Source organism: Pristiophorus japonicus, chromosome 9 (genome assembly GCF_044704955.1).
Source record: "Pristiophorus japonicus isolate sPriJap1 chromosome 9, sPriJap1.hap1, whole genome shotgun sequence".
Lineage (NCBI taxonomy): Eukaryota > Metazoa > Chordata > Chondrichthyes > Pristiophoridae > Pristiophorus > Pristiophorus japonicus.
In genome coordinates this window covers 77,561,028-77,576,187 of record NC_091985.1, presented here as the reverse complement: position 1 = coordinate 77,576,187, position 15,160 = coordinate 77,561,028, and the positions used below count along the sequence as shown (strand labels likewise).

Genomic DNA, 15,160 nt, shown 5'->3' with positions numbered 1-15,160 from the left:
AGGGATGGCTGGACTGACATATGAGGAGAGACTGGATCAACTGGGCCTTTATACACTGGAGTTTAGAAGGATGAGAGGGGATCTCATAGAAACATATAAGATTCTGACGGGACGTGACAGGTTAGATGCGGGAAGAATGTTCCCGATGTTGGGGAAGTCCAGAACCAGGGGACACAGTCTTAGGATAAAGGTAGGCCATTTAGGACTGAGATGAGGAGAAACTTCTTCACGCAGAGAGTTGTTAACCTGTGGAATTCCCTGCCGCAGAGTTGTTGATGTCAGTTCATTGGATATATTCAAGAGGGAGTTAGATATGGTCCTTATGGCTAAAGGGATCAAGGAGTATGGAGAGAAAGCAGGAAAGGGATACTGAGGTGAATGATCAGCCATAATCTTATTGAATGGCGGTGCAGGCTCGAAGGGCCGAATGGCCTACACCTGCACCTATTTTCTATGTTTCTATGTTCAAGTCTAAAACGACTGGATTTTTGTTAGATAAGTGTATCAAGGATATAGAGCAAATGAGAGTAAATGGAGTTGATTTGCAGATCAGCTATAATCTAATAGAATGGCAGAACAGGTTCAAGGAACGAATGGCCGACTCCTGTTCCTATATATCTATGAGGAAAGATAATATTTGAGAGATAATTTCTGTAAAGGCAATACAATGTGGAAATACCATTGATGGTTTTCACTAGGAAAGGGATATCAGAGTGATCTTCACCTAGTCTCATACATTGTTTAAAATTCTAAGTTAATACATTTTTAAAAGTTCATTTAATGCTTTAGTTCTATCCCCTATTCCCTTTTGCATGCATTTTAAGTTTTTATCAAATCACACTTAGACTTTCTCAGTTTCCTGACAAAGTCTGTGAGATTTAAAGTGTTTGATGGCCAGCAAATATGTAAAATCTCTACCAACAGTAAGAGGATTTCCTGCTACACTTAAGGAACCCTTTGACAGATTTACACTGTGTAACTACTTACAAAGAATTACCTGTTTCACAAAGTTTTCTGAACTTATTAGCAGGTTATCCACCTGCTGCCCTAAAGTTAATGCATATCAACATTTCTTCATCAAACATTGTTAATACTGTAGTGTGTATTCACAGACAAAATATTCTGCACGACAATATTGTACAGGTATATGGAAAACGTGCTTTATGTATCTAGTTTCATGGTCCCATTTAGGAATGATAAAAGCACTAGAGGGCAGTATAAAAACACACTTTCTTGTGGAGGGCAACAACCTTGGTTTGGATGATATAGGGCCTACTATCCATTTGATCTCTTTCCAGAATATTATGCATACCTTCTACCTAACACAGCATCTAATTATTTCTTAAAAGAATCTGATGTCACCGATCCACCTAGCAACCCATTGATCATTCACTGTGTATTTTTTGATAGCTGACTTAATTTGTCAATCACAATTCTGAACCTGTACCCTCTTGCCGTACTCCCCTAAAGTATCTGAAAGTATTATTTCTGGTTAATTTTATCCGTTAAATATCATGTGTAACTCCATGAGATCTTTTCTGCGATGTCTTTTTTTGAGGTCGAACTGCTCTATCTTATCGAGTCATTCTTCATAGCTCTTTGCTCTGGTACCACGTTTTAAACTTAAGAACATAAGAAACTTGTTGCTTTTCTTACTCTCTATAGAAGGTGTCCCACATATTTGGGGCACACCGCTTAATGGGCTGGATTTTCGGCTTTGCCGTTTTTGGGGCGAAAACGGAGGCAGGGCGAGAAATTTAACGCCTGATTAACTTTTGCACTGTGTGGAGCAACTTTTGTAATTTGGCCCTTCGCAGCGCAAAGGGAGGCATTGTATAACTTTCGCAGTGCAAAAATGGGAACCTCGCCAACTAAAGTGCGTGGCCGGGAGCTCTCTGAGAGAGGCCTTGGGCGGGGAAAAAAACAACAAAAAAATTCACAAAAACATTCAAAAACATTGCCAGCACCCTTACAACACAAATCGCTACAAAAATATAAAAGAATAAAAACTGGAACTTAGCTTTTTTGCAGTTTATCCAACTCACCGCTGCCGGCAGGGCTGGACCGCTGTGTTTTCAGCAGTCATCGCGGGGCGCGTTTCAGGGCCTATGTGTTGGATGAGAGTCGAAACTTCTGCCGGTGTTGCAAGGAAAGCCGTTGCACACCCGGCACAGCTTCTAAGTGCCGCCGCAAAACCCGACCGGAGGATTGCGGCCGGACGCAAAAGAGCTCACCGTCCCATTTTTCACCACGGAGGGTCAAAACCCGGCGAAAACCGGGTCGCAAACGACCCGAAAATCCAGCCAATATCTCCTCATTGTGACCTAACTGCTCTTATGACTAGCCTCTGCTTCTTTTTCTTTAAACGGTTATTAATCCATGTCTATGTCTCAGTCTTGATATTCATTGACCTTAGTTTGAAAAAGGAGTTGCTTGCTTAGTGTTGAAAAGTTGAGGTACACTAAGTAATACTGAATCCCCCTTCCACCTGTCAATTTGGGATGTCACATCCTCAAAGGTCGACAAGGCAAGTCAAGCAAAATCTACCCCTCCAAAGCTATGTTGCCTATCAATTGTCAAATTATTTTCATACATTGATTCCATTATCTTCCAGTTATTGAGATCAGACTAATGGGCCTGTAATTTCCAAGTATGACCACTGTTGCCCTTTTGAATATGGGAACTGCACTTAACTATTTCTAATTGCTTTAACATCCCTAGGATGATTTTCACATGCTGCGACACAACCTGGCACATTGTAAAATCTGTGTATTTTTTAATTTTATGCAAAATATTGCATTTATTAATAAATAGGGGTTGTAACAATATTACTGCTCTTTACATTATTTTGGGAACTTGGATATGATAGAGTGTCTGATTCTAAACCTGTAATCTGCCTTCAGTCATAAAATGTTGTAGTGTCAGCTTTTGCCAACTTGGCTTAATTGGTAGCATTGTCACTTCTGAGTCAGAGGGTTCCAAGTTCAAGTCTTATGACAGAGTTGAGCACATGATCCAGAATGACACTTCAGTGCAGTACTTTGGGAGTGCTGCAGTCTTTTCTTTGAGATGTCGCTGAGTCATAATCCTGGAACACCCTGCCTAACAGCAATATGGGAGCACCTTCACCAACAAGGGCTGCAGCGGTTCAAGAAGCAGCTCACCAGCAAACCTTCTCAAGGGCAATTAGGGATGGGCATTAAATGCTGGCCTTGCCGGTGACTCTCACATCCCATCAATGAATTAAAAAAATAAACTTTAAATCAAGGTAGACGTAAAAGGTTGCATGGGGGAAGATCAGAGTTCTCTTGGTGTCATAGCCAACACCCCCCTTTCAACCAACAACACCAAACCATAGATAAACTCATTGTTTATCTCAGTGTTGTCTGTGGGCCCTTGCTGTGCACAAATTGGCTGCTGTGTTTGCCTACGAAATAACAGTGACTGCGTTTCAGAAAAAGTAATTCATTGTCTATGAAGTGTTTTGGGACGTTCTGAGGATGTGAAAGACCCTATATGAATGCAAATTTTTCTTTAATGTATAGAGAGAAAGCTGAAATATATTTCTTGTGCAATCCCTCACCAGGCTACTTATTGTATTAAGCAAAATGAGATGTAAACTGATTTCAACTGACATAGTTTCTATCCAGTTTTGTAATGGTTATCAACTCATATTCTAAACATACCTTGGGAGATTTTTTTTACACTGTTCAAGCAGAGGGATGCAACACTGTTCAAATTTTAGCACCAGTTTTAATTCCAGACAGTCCCACATACGGTGCCATTAACAACCAACAATATTTTAAATTTGCATAATTATCTTTGTTAAACTAACTTTGGTAAAGTCATTACATACAGGCTATGGATGTCATTGCTGACCTTGTTACTTTTATTTTAGGATATCGATGCAGTGATAGATCAAGCTAAGAAGGTACAGTGTTCATTTATTTCAATGAATCAATTCTTGGATTAAATAAAACAAAAAAGACATGTTCATTTGCACATAAGCATCAAAGAACAAGTGTTTCTAAATTGGCATTGCTGGTATTCGAGTTATTGATACTAGTCAGAAATTTCCTCGGAGGTTTTCCCACTTCACTTCCGTAACTTCTCAGGAAATGCAGTGGAAACCCCATTTATACGCGTAATAGGGGCTTCCGCTGCACTTCTGGCGAAATTACAACAATGGCAGTGTGAACAGCTCCAAGGAAATTCCAGGCCTATGATTTAACACAACCGTCTGCTAAGTATGAATTTTACCCCAGCAGGACCAATATTTTCAAGTGGATAGTTTGATGAGACTGCAACCACTTTTTTCTGCCCACATGCAATCAAACCCTGATTCATATATGGCTCATGGCACAGTAAACAATGCTCACTATCACAACTGTCACTCCAGCAGATCTGGAGAATGGTGGCTTGAGTTAGCATCTGAGCTGGTGCGTTGCAATCCCTATTGAATGTGTAGTTTACATCTTGCCGACAGACAAACAGTTGTTGCTGATGTGAATATGCTCGTCATTTGAGGCATTTTTTGTCTTTACAGGCTGGACTCCTAGCTCTTGTGGCAGTAGCAGAGCACTCTGGAGAATTTGAAAGGCTAATAGAGCTTTCAGACAAGTAAGTGTATCTACCTTCTACACATTTATTTGTAAAATGTCCAAGTCCTAAAGCTGCCCTGATAATGTCATGTGGCACTGAACCATATAGATTAGGCAGGTCTCAGGTTTGATCTGTGGACTGTACTGAGATAGCTGACCTCAACTCTGATTTATCAGAGGTGCTACTTTTGGCCTCATGAACGTTATCCATTGACCCCGAAAGCAAAGCATGTGTATAGACATGGATGAGGATATTCGGCTAAGTTCCTATTAGCCAGATGCCCTATCAATCCTTACATGAAGAATTGCAATTTAAATGAGGAACTAGAGGATTGCGCCATCCATGGAACCCAGCAAAGAAAATCTCCAAATTTACTGTTCCCTTCAGGCATATACCCTGCACTAATTTCTTTTAAACTTGTATTGAACAGCACTGTGTGCTGCTTCTGTAAATCAGATTTTGATTTAAAGCTGTCTGAATGTACAGATGCCTGTTTTGATGTGTTCACTTCTGATAGTTTTTAAAGGGAGGGCAAGAAAATCTTGAGTCAAAAATTGTTAATTAAAGTGATAATTGTGTCCCATGATGGCAGTACTTGTGTTTCTACAGTTATAGAAGGCAACCACAATTTATTTTTTCAAAGGACTGAGGTGCCCAGATAAAACTAGCTATAAGTCGTTTAATCTGCTCAAAATATGCTCCTGATTTTAAAAATCAAAATAACATGACACGTAATAATTTGGGAATCAACTGGATATAGTGCTCAGCCCATGCCTGAAGGAAATCGCTTGTGCAAACAATTAATGGTGATTGTATATCTTTATTATATGCGAGCCATTACTGGAAATGACATCTTCAGGGTTGAAATTGCAATGTAATTGCATCCTCGCCTCCATCCAAATTTGGCCTCCTGTGCAATGCTCCTTCCTTTGCCCCACCTTTGTTGGCCATGCTTTCAGCCCCCTAAGCCCCATGCTCTAAACTACCCTCGCTAAACCTCTCCACTTTCCTCTCTCCTTTAAAACCCTCATAAAATACATCTATTTGACCAAGCTTTTGGCACCCCATCTAATATCTTCTAGTCATGAAACATTTGAATGGAATCGTGCAAATTTTTATTTACACCTTGTTCTTAATAAATTCTGTGAAATTCAAATAAACTGCAAATCTATCAGCATTATTAAAATTCCTTTGCTTTTCAAACTGACTAATCAAAACAGATCAAGGCCATATCATGTGGTTTAATAATAAGGAGCAGAAGAGTTCCACAAGGGCAAAATGACCTGCTTGATAGAAGAAAAGTTACACTATTTCATTTTGGCGATTCAAGTGTAATGTATCATCCACTTGAGCTCCATCATGGTGAGCTTACTCCATTACTCTATTTAGGAAGAAGCTGGAGTAATCTTGAATCAAATTTTAAGAGAAGCACATGGCAGCCATTTCAAAGGTAATAACTTTTTAGCAAATTTTCAGTATTTTTTTTCAATTTTCGCCCCTCCGCTCTTGAAGGTCTTTGACACTTTCAGATTCTAAAACATTCCTCGGAACTCCAGCGGACAGCTGACCTTCCTAATGCCTGCCCCCAACCGAGCCTCGGGCCACCTACCATCAAGGGCGCTACTCGGCGTCGAGCTTGCGGCCAACATCTCGCCGTAGGCAATTAGGCTTATACAGCAGTGTCTGGTCTCCAGTCGTATTGGACCCCCTTGCCATTGGACCAAGACCTTGCTCAGCCATGCCCGTGTAGTTGCCGGTGTGCAGCAGCCCACCCCACGTTAAAAGAACTCACGTACAGGCATCTTCCACTTCGTTAACATGAAGTTCGGGATCTGGAACATCAGGACCCTCATGGACTATTCTTTCGGGTACTCTTCCTTGGTGTTGGCAGTTCTTTTGATTCAATGGCCACTCTTCATATGTGAGCCTAAGGCTATTAAACCATTAAACCATTGGGGACATCTCAACAGGGCTTAATCCTGTTTTCATTGTGGAAATGAAAATAGGGCAGTTTCCATAATAGGCGGTCGCCCGCAATACTCCCAGACGTCAAGTTGAAAATCTATCCCAACATCATTCAATATTGTGTAAGTTCTGATAGGACTATATGGGTGGTTTTCTCCATACTAGTGAGAAAGTAGCATCTTCATATCAAAGAATCTACACTTTCACTTTCCAGAAGTAGTCCTGATTAAAGATCAGCAGAACAAGACATAGCTAATCTCTCCCAGAAGGGAGAAAATGATCTCTGATTCTGGTTCCTGAGGGCAATTGTATTGCTTCCACCATTGCTGTGGCAGAGATGGCCTAACAACACAAACCATGAATTCCACCTGAGATCGTCCTGGTCTGTTTGGCTTAGTATTATACATGGTATACATTTACCTACAGAGTCATTAAGTTGCACAGTGCTCTTAAATGTTGGCAGCAGAAACTTTTCTTTAATAAAATAAATGATGGAATAATTAGTACAGGTTTGTCTATAATTTAGTGCTGTGGTTTTCCAGTACCAACTGGTGCAGGTATTCATCACTTTCTGTCTCCCAATATTAATGACTAATATGTCTGCTCTGGTTGCTCTCACAGTTCCTCACCGCCCTGTGTTATCACCAATCCCACATGTTTTACACAAGGCGCCTATCTAATTGTCTTTCCTAATATCACAAATATTTTTAAATGTTCTTTTATGGTTATTTGGTCACATAGTTTTTCCCCACCCTGTGTCACCAAACCCACATTTTTACACAAGGCGCCCATCTAATTGTCTCCCCTAATATCACAAATACTTTAAATTGTTTTGTTGTTATTTGATTACACAGTTCTTCCCCACCGTGTGTTGTCTCCAATTGCAAATTTTTATACAGGGTGCCTATCTAATTGTCTCCCCTAATATCATAAACACTCTTAATTGCTCTTTTATTGTTGATTGCTCAATTTGCAGAGATAAATGTAAATTCAAGCTTTTGTTTTGATGATGCTAGTTTCTAACTAGTGTAGAGAAAACAACCCATAAAAGTCATGCAAGAACTTGAGTGCTACTATGGCGCACTGATTGTTCAGAAATACCAAAATATATAATCACTGTTAACAAATCCAGTCACTGAATCTATAAAGTTTGCAAATGTAATCTAGGAGCATACTGAGCCCTGGCTAGGAGATAGAAAATTGTTCCTTTGATTTCAGGCAAGAAGGAAATGTACTAAAGTTGCAAGTCTGGCAGAATGTTTTTGAAGTATCCTGGTAGGTTAGAATTCCCTTGATATACTCTGTGTGTCAGCGTCGTACTTCACAATTTGGCCCACTCCAGTTTGAACAGTAATAGAGAGCTATATGATAGAATGGGTGAAAGCACAGTGTGATGTGTATTGAGCCAGCCATACAAGGAAACATAGGAGGAGCAGCGTGGCGGCTTACCACTCCAGGGAGCAGCGAGCTGGTGCAGGAGGGTGACTGGATTGGACGTCACCATAATCCAGGTCACTGATTGGAGCGTGGGCAGGTACAGCAGGAGCGGTGAGATCGGGGCGAGGGAGCGGCGAGAGATTGCAGAGCGACGTGATCAAGGCCCAGGAGAGACGTGAGTTCGGGGCCCAGAAAAGGCATGGACCCAGGGGCAGCACGGGCCAGCCCACACTGCGATATGTGTGTGCACTAGATCCGAGCAGCAGAGCTGGTCTCCAGTCATCTTGGTTAATCCTTGTCACTGGACCAAGACTTAGCTCTGTCAAGCCCGTGTGGTGGCTGGTGTGCAATAAATAGCCACCACGTTAAAAAAATCCACGCACAGGCATCTTCCACCCTTCAATATGCAGTACGGGACCTAGAATATTAGGTCCTTCATTGAAACACCTGTGAACTCATTGAACTCATCCCTTTTTGGCATGGAAGCAAGTCATCCTCGATCCGAGGGATCGCTTAAGAAGAAGAAGACAAGGAAGTTCACAGATTTGATTTCAGGTAACTCATTGATTTAAAGCAGGATGACAGTGGAAGCACGACATTTGGCTTTGGTGTTCCCAGGGTCGAAAGGAAATGTCTGATCAGTGTCCAATGACTCCTGCTGGAAGAGTATACATATATAAATGTTGGGAGAAGACAGGATCAGACTCGGTTCTGATGCCCCATGTCTGTCAAGTAAAGTGCGGACACTCATTAATTAATGTTTCACATGAATGATTTTGATGGGCTGCTGGTGCTCATGGAACTGTACCCATTATGAATCATTGCCTTTTAAAAGAGAAAACAGTAGTCTTCAAGCAGATTTAAAGGTCTTGGATTAACTTGTGTTTGAAAAAAACATTGTATAATTTGCCCCATGGCTGTATCTTTTTGCCAATTTTTCACTTTATTTATTTGAAGGATCTTCAGCTGTAATTTTGTAGAATAGAGTGTTCATTTGATAAAATGAGTGACAGAGCAGTTGTCAGAGCACATTTTCTTTTCAGCAGTATATGGTAATTCTTTCCTGTACCACTTGCACATCTGTGGTATTGATTTATTTTTTGGGTGCCAACATCAGTGATTAATGCTTTGTACAGCTTGTTCTCAAAATTCCTCCCTGTCCTGTTCCACCCTGATGATCCCTTTTGCACATGTTGTAAAGTTGCACGTAGATTCACACTACTCTCATATGAATATGCTACTTTCTCACCAGTGTGGCGCACACTGCCCATATATTCCTGTCTGAACTCGCACAGTATTAAATGTTGTCTGGAAATATTTAAACTTGTACAGACATGACAAGATCAACATTACAAATAGATCCATTTACACAATCCATGTTGTTTGAAAATATAATCCAGGAGCATATGTTAAAATAGCATTATAAGAAAGTGAAGCTGAGGAACTCCAGAACAGGTTTAAAAAAAAAAACCCTATGCTACTCCAAACAGGCTTTTGACACCAAGAGCAAAGTCGTCCTCTCTGATCTTGTAGACATATCATTAACCAACCTTACTTTACAGGTGGATAAGGTATGATCTGTAAACTTTTGGTATTTGACAGAATTTTAAATGTTATGGCACCTAATACATGTAAAATAGCTGAACTCAAACAGACAGCTTGCACCAATATGAGACTGCAAACTTGCATGCATTAACATGGTTAGACTGTGGAACTTGCAACTACATGGAATAGTTGAGGCGATAAGCTTAGATGCATTTAAGGAAAAGCTAGATAAGTACATGAGGAAGAAATCAATAGAAGGATATGCTGATTGGGTAAGATGAAGTAAGATGGGAGGAGGCTCAGGTGAAGTATAGGGGGAATTTTAACATGGGTGAGCAAGTGGGATTGGGTGCTGGTGGGAGGTTAAATGGGCCAAAATTTTGAGCACTTTGGAAAGCCGGCTCCCACCCGCCGACTTCTGGGTTTTACTGAGGTGGGACAGATGCTACATAGAATTTACAGCACAGAAACGGGATAATCGGCCCAACTGATCTATGCCGGTGTTTATGGGCTGGATATTTACTGGGGCGGGTTATGTAGGCGGGGAAGCAGAGTTTCAGATGGGAAACCCGGAACTCTGGGTTTTCCCACATGCTGTGGACTTAAACCTCCACAGTGTGCGACTTTTGGTCCTGACAGTTCCCCACCCGGAAGTCAGCTTGATTGACAGGCTTAGCTTCCAGTCGGGCGGGAAGCACACAGGGAAGGCCGCAGGACCCGTTAGGGTCGATCCCTGACCCCAGGAGGCGGGTTGGCATTTTAAATACATTAATGAGGCTGGAAGCCTCAGATTTAACCTGCTTTTCAAGTTTTACTGTGGCCAGCCGGGTATATCGGGCCTCGGGAAACCTGGCAGTTGCAGCTAGGCGAGGACAGCCTTGGGGAGAAGGTAAGGCCTTTCACTGCACACATTGTGGGCTAGGAGGAGCAGTAGTGCTTCCTCCTGGTCCCCAAGCTCCAAGCTCCCCACCATCAGACCCCGCCTTCATACAAATCCCGCCCCCCCCCCCCGCCGGTGTCAGGGATCGGATCTACCTGGCCCTGCGGCCTTCTCCGGAGTGGAGTCAATCAGGTTGACTTCCAGGTGGGAACCTGTTAAGGCCAAAAGTGGCACACTGTGCAATCAAAACTCCACAGCACGCAGGAAAACCCAGAGTTTCGAGCTTCCCATTCGAAACTACACTCCCCCCGCCGCCTACATAGCCCACCCCAGTAAATATCCAGCCCATAAACACAGGCATAGACCAGTTGGGCCAATTGGCCTATTTCTGTGCTGTTAATTTTATGTATCATCTCAATAACATTAGGGAATTGCTGATGCAATTAACTTGTAAGTAAAGGTGAACAACAGCAATCTCAAGTATTGTGTAGCCAATGTTTGAGTAGCCGGATACAACTGTTGAAGGATAGTGTTAAAACAGCCTAAACAAGAACAGGCTGAGTTAAAGTGAATTAAATGCAGGTTATGTCATAATGAAGATTTCATGACAGAAAACTTTATAGAACAGGAATGTAGCACTCCTTCCATATATCTTCTTAGATGCCCTTATATAGCTTATACTTTTTATTGATAAAATCATTTTGAATATTTATTTTCAGGTACTCTGGGTTTGTGCTACCCTGTCTTGGTGTTCATCCAGTGCAAGGCAATCCACCACAGGAACAGCGTGGTGCCACTCTTCAGGTTGTGTTTCAACATGTTTGCCTTATTGATGTAGGAGGACTTTTAAGATGCCTTTTTTAGTTAGTCAGTGCATAAGGGGGAAACTCCACACAAGGAGAATGTGGATTAAACGCAACAGACAGTACCATACAAAGTGGCTAACAGAATGGTGTTTCTCAGATACCATATCAGTTTAAGACAATGGGACTATTAGCATATTCAGGAGAACAATGGGATGTGACATTAGACTGGTTTCCAATTATTGAGCTTAACAGGAATTAAAGGCAAATGGGCTGTGTAGATGCCATGAGACAATGGTTTCTGATTCGAGTTAGTAGTTTTGATTGGCAGCTCAATGAACCAATCCCGAACATAAGACCATAAGAATTAGGAACAGGAGTAGGCCATCTAGCCCCTCGAGCCTGCTCCGCCATTCAACAAGATCATGGCTGATCTGCCGTGCACTCAGCTCCACTTACCCACCCCTCCCCATAACCCTTCGTTCCCTTATTGGTTAAAAATCTATCTATCTGTGATTTGAATACATTCAATGAGCTAGCCTCAACTGCTTCCTTGGGCAGAGAATTCCACAGATTCACAACCCTCTGGGAGAAGAAATTCCTTCTCAACTTGGCTTTAAATTGGATCCCCCGTATTTTGAGGCTGTGCCCCCTAGTTCTAGTCTCCCCAACCAGTGGAAACAACCTCTCTGCCTCTATCTTGTCTATCCCTTTCATTATTTTAAATGTTTCTATAAGATCACCCCTCATCCTTCTGAACTCCAACGAGTAAAGACCCAGTCTACTCAATCTATCATCATAAGGTAACCCCCTCATCTCCGGAATCAGCCTAGTGAATCGTCTCTGTACCCCCTCCAAAGCTAGTATATCCTTCCTTAAGTAAGGTGACCAATACCCTATACAGTTGCAGCAGGACCTCCCTGCTTTTGTACTCCATCCCTCGCGCAATGAAGGCCAACATTCCATTCGCCTTCCTGATTACCTGCTGCACCTGCAAACTAACTTTTTGGGATTCATGCACAAGGACCCCCAGGTCCCTCTGCACCGCAGCATGTTGTAATTTCTCCCCATTCAAATAATATTCCCTTTTACTGTTTTTTTTTCCCAAGGTGGAGGACCTCACATTTTCCGACATTGTATTCCATCTGCCAAACCTTAGCCCATTCGCTTAACCTCTCTAAATCTGTTTGCAGCCTATCTGTATCCTCTACACAACCCGCTTTCCCACTAATCTTTGTGTCATCTGCAAATTTTGTTACACTACACTCCGTTCCCTCTTCCAGGTCATCTATTTTTATTACACTTTGACCCTTTAGAACAGTGGTCCTTTTTGTTTTTTGCCTTGAGTTTCTCTGCCCTCCACTTTTACTCATCTCCTTTCTGTCTTTTGCTTCTGTCTCCATTTTGTTCCCCTCTGTCTCCCTGCATTGGTTCCCATCCCCCTGCCATATTAGTTTAACTCCTCCCCAATAGCACTAGCAAACACTCCCCCTAGGACATTGGTTCCGGTCCTGCCTAGGTGCAGACCGTCCGGTTTGTACTGGTCCCACCTCCCCCAGAACCGGTTCCAATGCCCCAGGAATTTGAATCCCTCCCTGCTGCACCCAATCAAGCCACGTATTCATCTGAGCTATCCTGCGATTCCTACTCTGACTATCACGTGGCACTGGTAGCAATCCCGAGATTACTACTTTTGAGGTCCTACTTTTTAATTCGTCTCGTAGGACCTCATTCCTTTTTTTTACCTATATTGTTGGCACCAATGTGCACCACGACAACTGGCTGTTCACCCTCCCTTTTCAGAATGTCCTGCACCCACTCCGAGACATCCTTGACCCTTGCACCAGGGAGGCAACATACCATCCTGGAGTCTCGGTTGCGGCCGCAGAAATGCCTATCTATTCCCCTTACAATTGAATCCCCTATCACTATCGCTCTCCCACTCTTTTTCCTGCCCTCCTGTGCAACAGAGCCAGCCACGGTGCCATGAACTTGGCTGCTGCTGCCCTCCCCTGATGAGTCATCCTCCTCAACCGTACTCAAAGCGGTGTATCTGTTTTGCAGGGGGATGACCGCAGGGGACCCCTGCACTACCTTCTTTGCACTGCTCTTCCTGTTGGTCTTCCATTCCCTATCTGGCGCTGGACCCTGCACCTGCAGTAAGACCATCTCGCTACACGTGCTACTCACGTTATTCTCAGCATCGTGGATGCTCCAGAGTGAATCCGCCCTCAGCTCCAATTCCGCAACGCGGTCCGTCAGGAGCTGGATGCGGATACACTTCCCGCACACGTAGTTGTCAGGGACACCGGAATTGTCCCTGAGTTCCCACATGGTACAGGAGGAGCATATCACGTGACCAAGCTCTCCTGCCATGACTTAACTCTTAGATACACTTAATTTGGCGACAACAATGTTAACAGGTTACTTACTGATATAAAAAAGAAAAAGAAAAGCTACTCACCAATCACTAGCCAATCACTTACCCCTTTGGCTGTGACGTCACCTTTTGATTTCTTTCTACTTCTTTTTTACTTTTTCTCCCTGCTGGAGCTGTACAAGCTGGGCCTTTTATAGGCCTCCGACACCACGCTGCTCTCGCCTCTCGCCGACTGCCGCCTGGGCAGGGCAGAGTTCGAAATTAAGTTTTTGGCTTTTTTTCTCTCTGGAACAAAGTCAGTCTACTCAAGTTTGGACTGGAAATAGTCAGGGAGGCAAATATGTTCTGTGAGAGAAAGATTAGAGCCGGCTAGTTTCAGGGATTGCTGGTCTGCAAAGAGGATTTAGCCCATTGAAAGGGGTAGACTGGCTTACTTTGTTGTTTCAAGGAGCGATATGAGATAGATTTTACTGGAAAATATATTCTGCTCAGTTCTATATTTGTTGTAAAATAAACCATTCTTAGTTATAATTGGGCTCATGTAATTAGAATGTTTCTCAGCCCACCTTTTGGAAGATAGGCAAAATGCATGTGAGGGCATGTACGAGATTGCAGTATACACAATGGGCTCAATTTTCCCCGTTTTTTTTGGAGTAGGCTGCTTTTTCTGGCCTAACTTAAAAATCCCCAGTTTCCCCAATCAATTTGCACCAGCGTAACTGACTTCGTTATGTTTTTTTTAGGTACATTTTTTTTCTCAAAAGGGGGCGTTACCAGCCACCTACGCCAATTCTGGCCATTTAGGCAACTTTAGCCAGCTAATAGTTACTCCATTTCTACTTAGACCAGCGCATGTGGCCACTCGAGAAAACCCTTGCGGAGAGTTAAAGAAATCGGCGCAGGTAAGTACATCGGAGGCCATTCAGCCTGGGCTAGGGGTGGGAAGAGGAGTGGACCTGGACCGGCACGAAATCGGGGGCCACAGAGCGGCGGGAAAGCACTGGAGAGGCTCGGGGTGAAGGGAGCGACCTGGACCGGCACAAAATCGGGGGCCACAGAGCGGCGGGAAGGCATCGGAGAGGCTAAGCAGGTGAATGGAGGGAGGGAGCGATCTGACCGGTAAACACGTACTCGGGGGCCTCAGACAGGTACTCACCACAGCGGACCAGGAAGGCACCTCACTCGGGGAACGGAGAGGGTCGCAGACAGCCGATCTAAAGGCTTGGTGCCCGGGGAGGGAGAGAGGTCACAAGACTCAAGGAGGGGAGGGGGAATGGGAGAGAGAGAGGAGACCGTTGGGTGTGGTCCATCCATACAGACCTTGGGGGGGGGGGGGAAAGAACTGTGAACCTGTGCTGCCTGCTTTCCTTAAAGTTTAACTTTAAGTATGGGGGCAATACTGACAATGCCATATCTTGTGCGAGCGTTCTGCATCATTGTGATATGTAGGAGACAATTGATTGGAGCTCATCGCATCAGGAACATCAGAGCCCGTAGGATGCTAGGTTGGAGGCCTTACCCACCTCAGCAATATCGAGACAGGTGTTC

General features: G+C 43.3%; 1 protein-coding gene across 6 annotated transcripts in view; it reads left to right on the top strand.

Annotated features, from left to right (window-relative positions):
* The window catches only part of LOC139273105 (putative deoxyribonuclease TATDN3), a 100,102-nt gene that overhangs the window by 22,937 nt on the left and 62,005 nt on the right, over window positions 1–15,160 (top strand). For 5 of the 6 annotated variants that reach the window (XM_070889492.1, XM_070889496.1, XM_070889494.1 and 2 more), the window contains exons 2-4: window positions 3,899–3,931; window positions 4,547–4,620; window positions 11,149–11,233. In XM_070889492.1, coding sequence (XP_070745593.1) covers window positions 3,899–3,931; window positions 4,547–4,620; window positions 11,149–11,233 — 192 coding nt within the window. The remainder of the gene's footprint in view (window positions 1–3,898; window positions 3,932–4,546; window positions 4,621–11,148; window positions 11,234–15,160) is intronic. The other variant, XM_070889495.1, reaches the window with a different exon arrangement.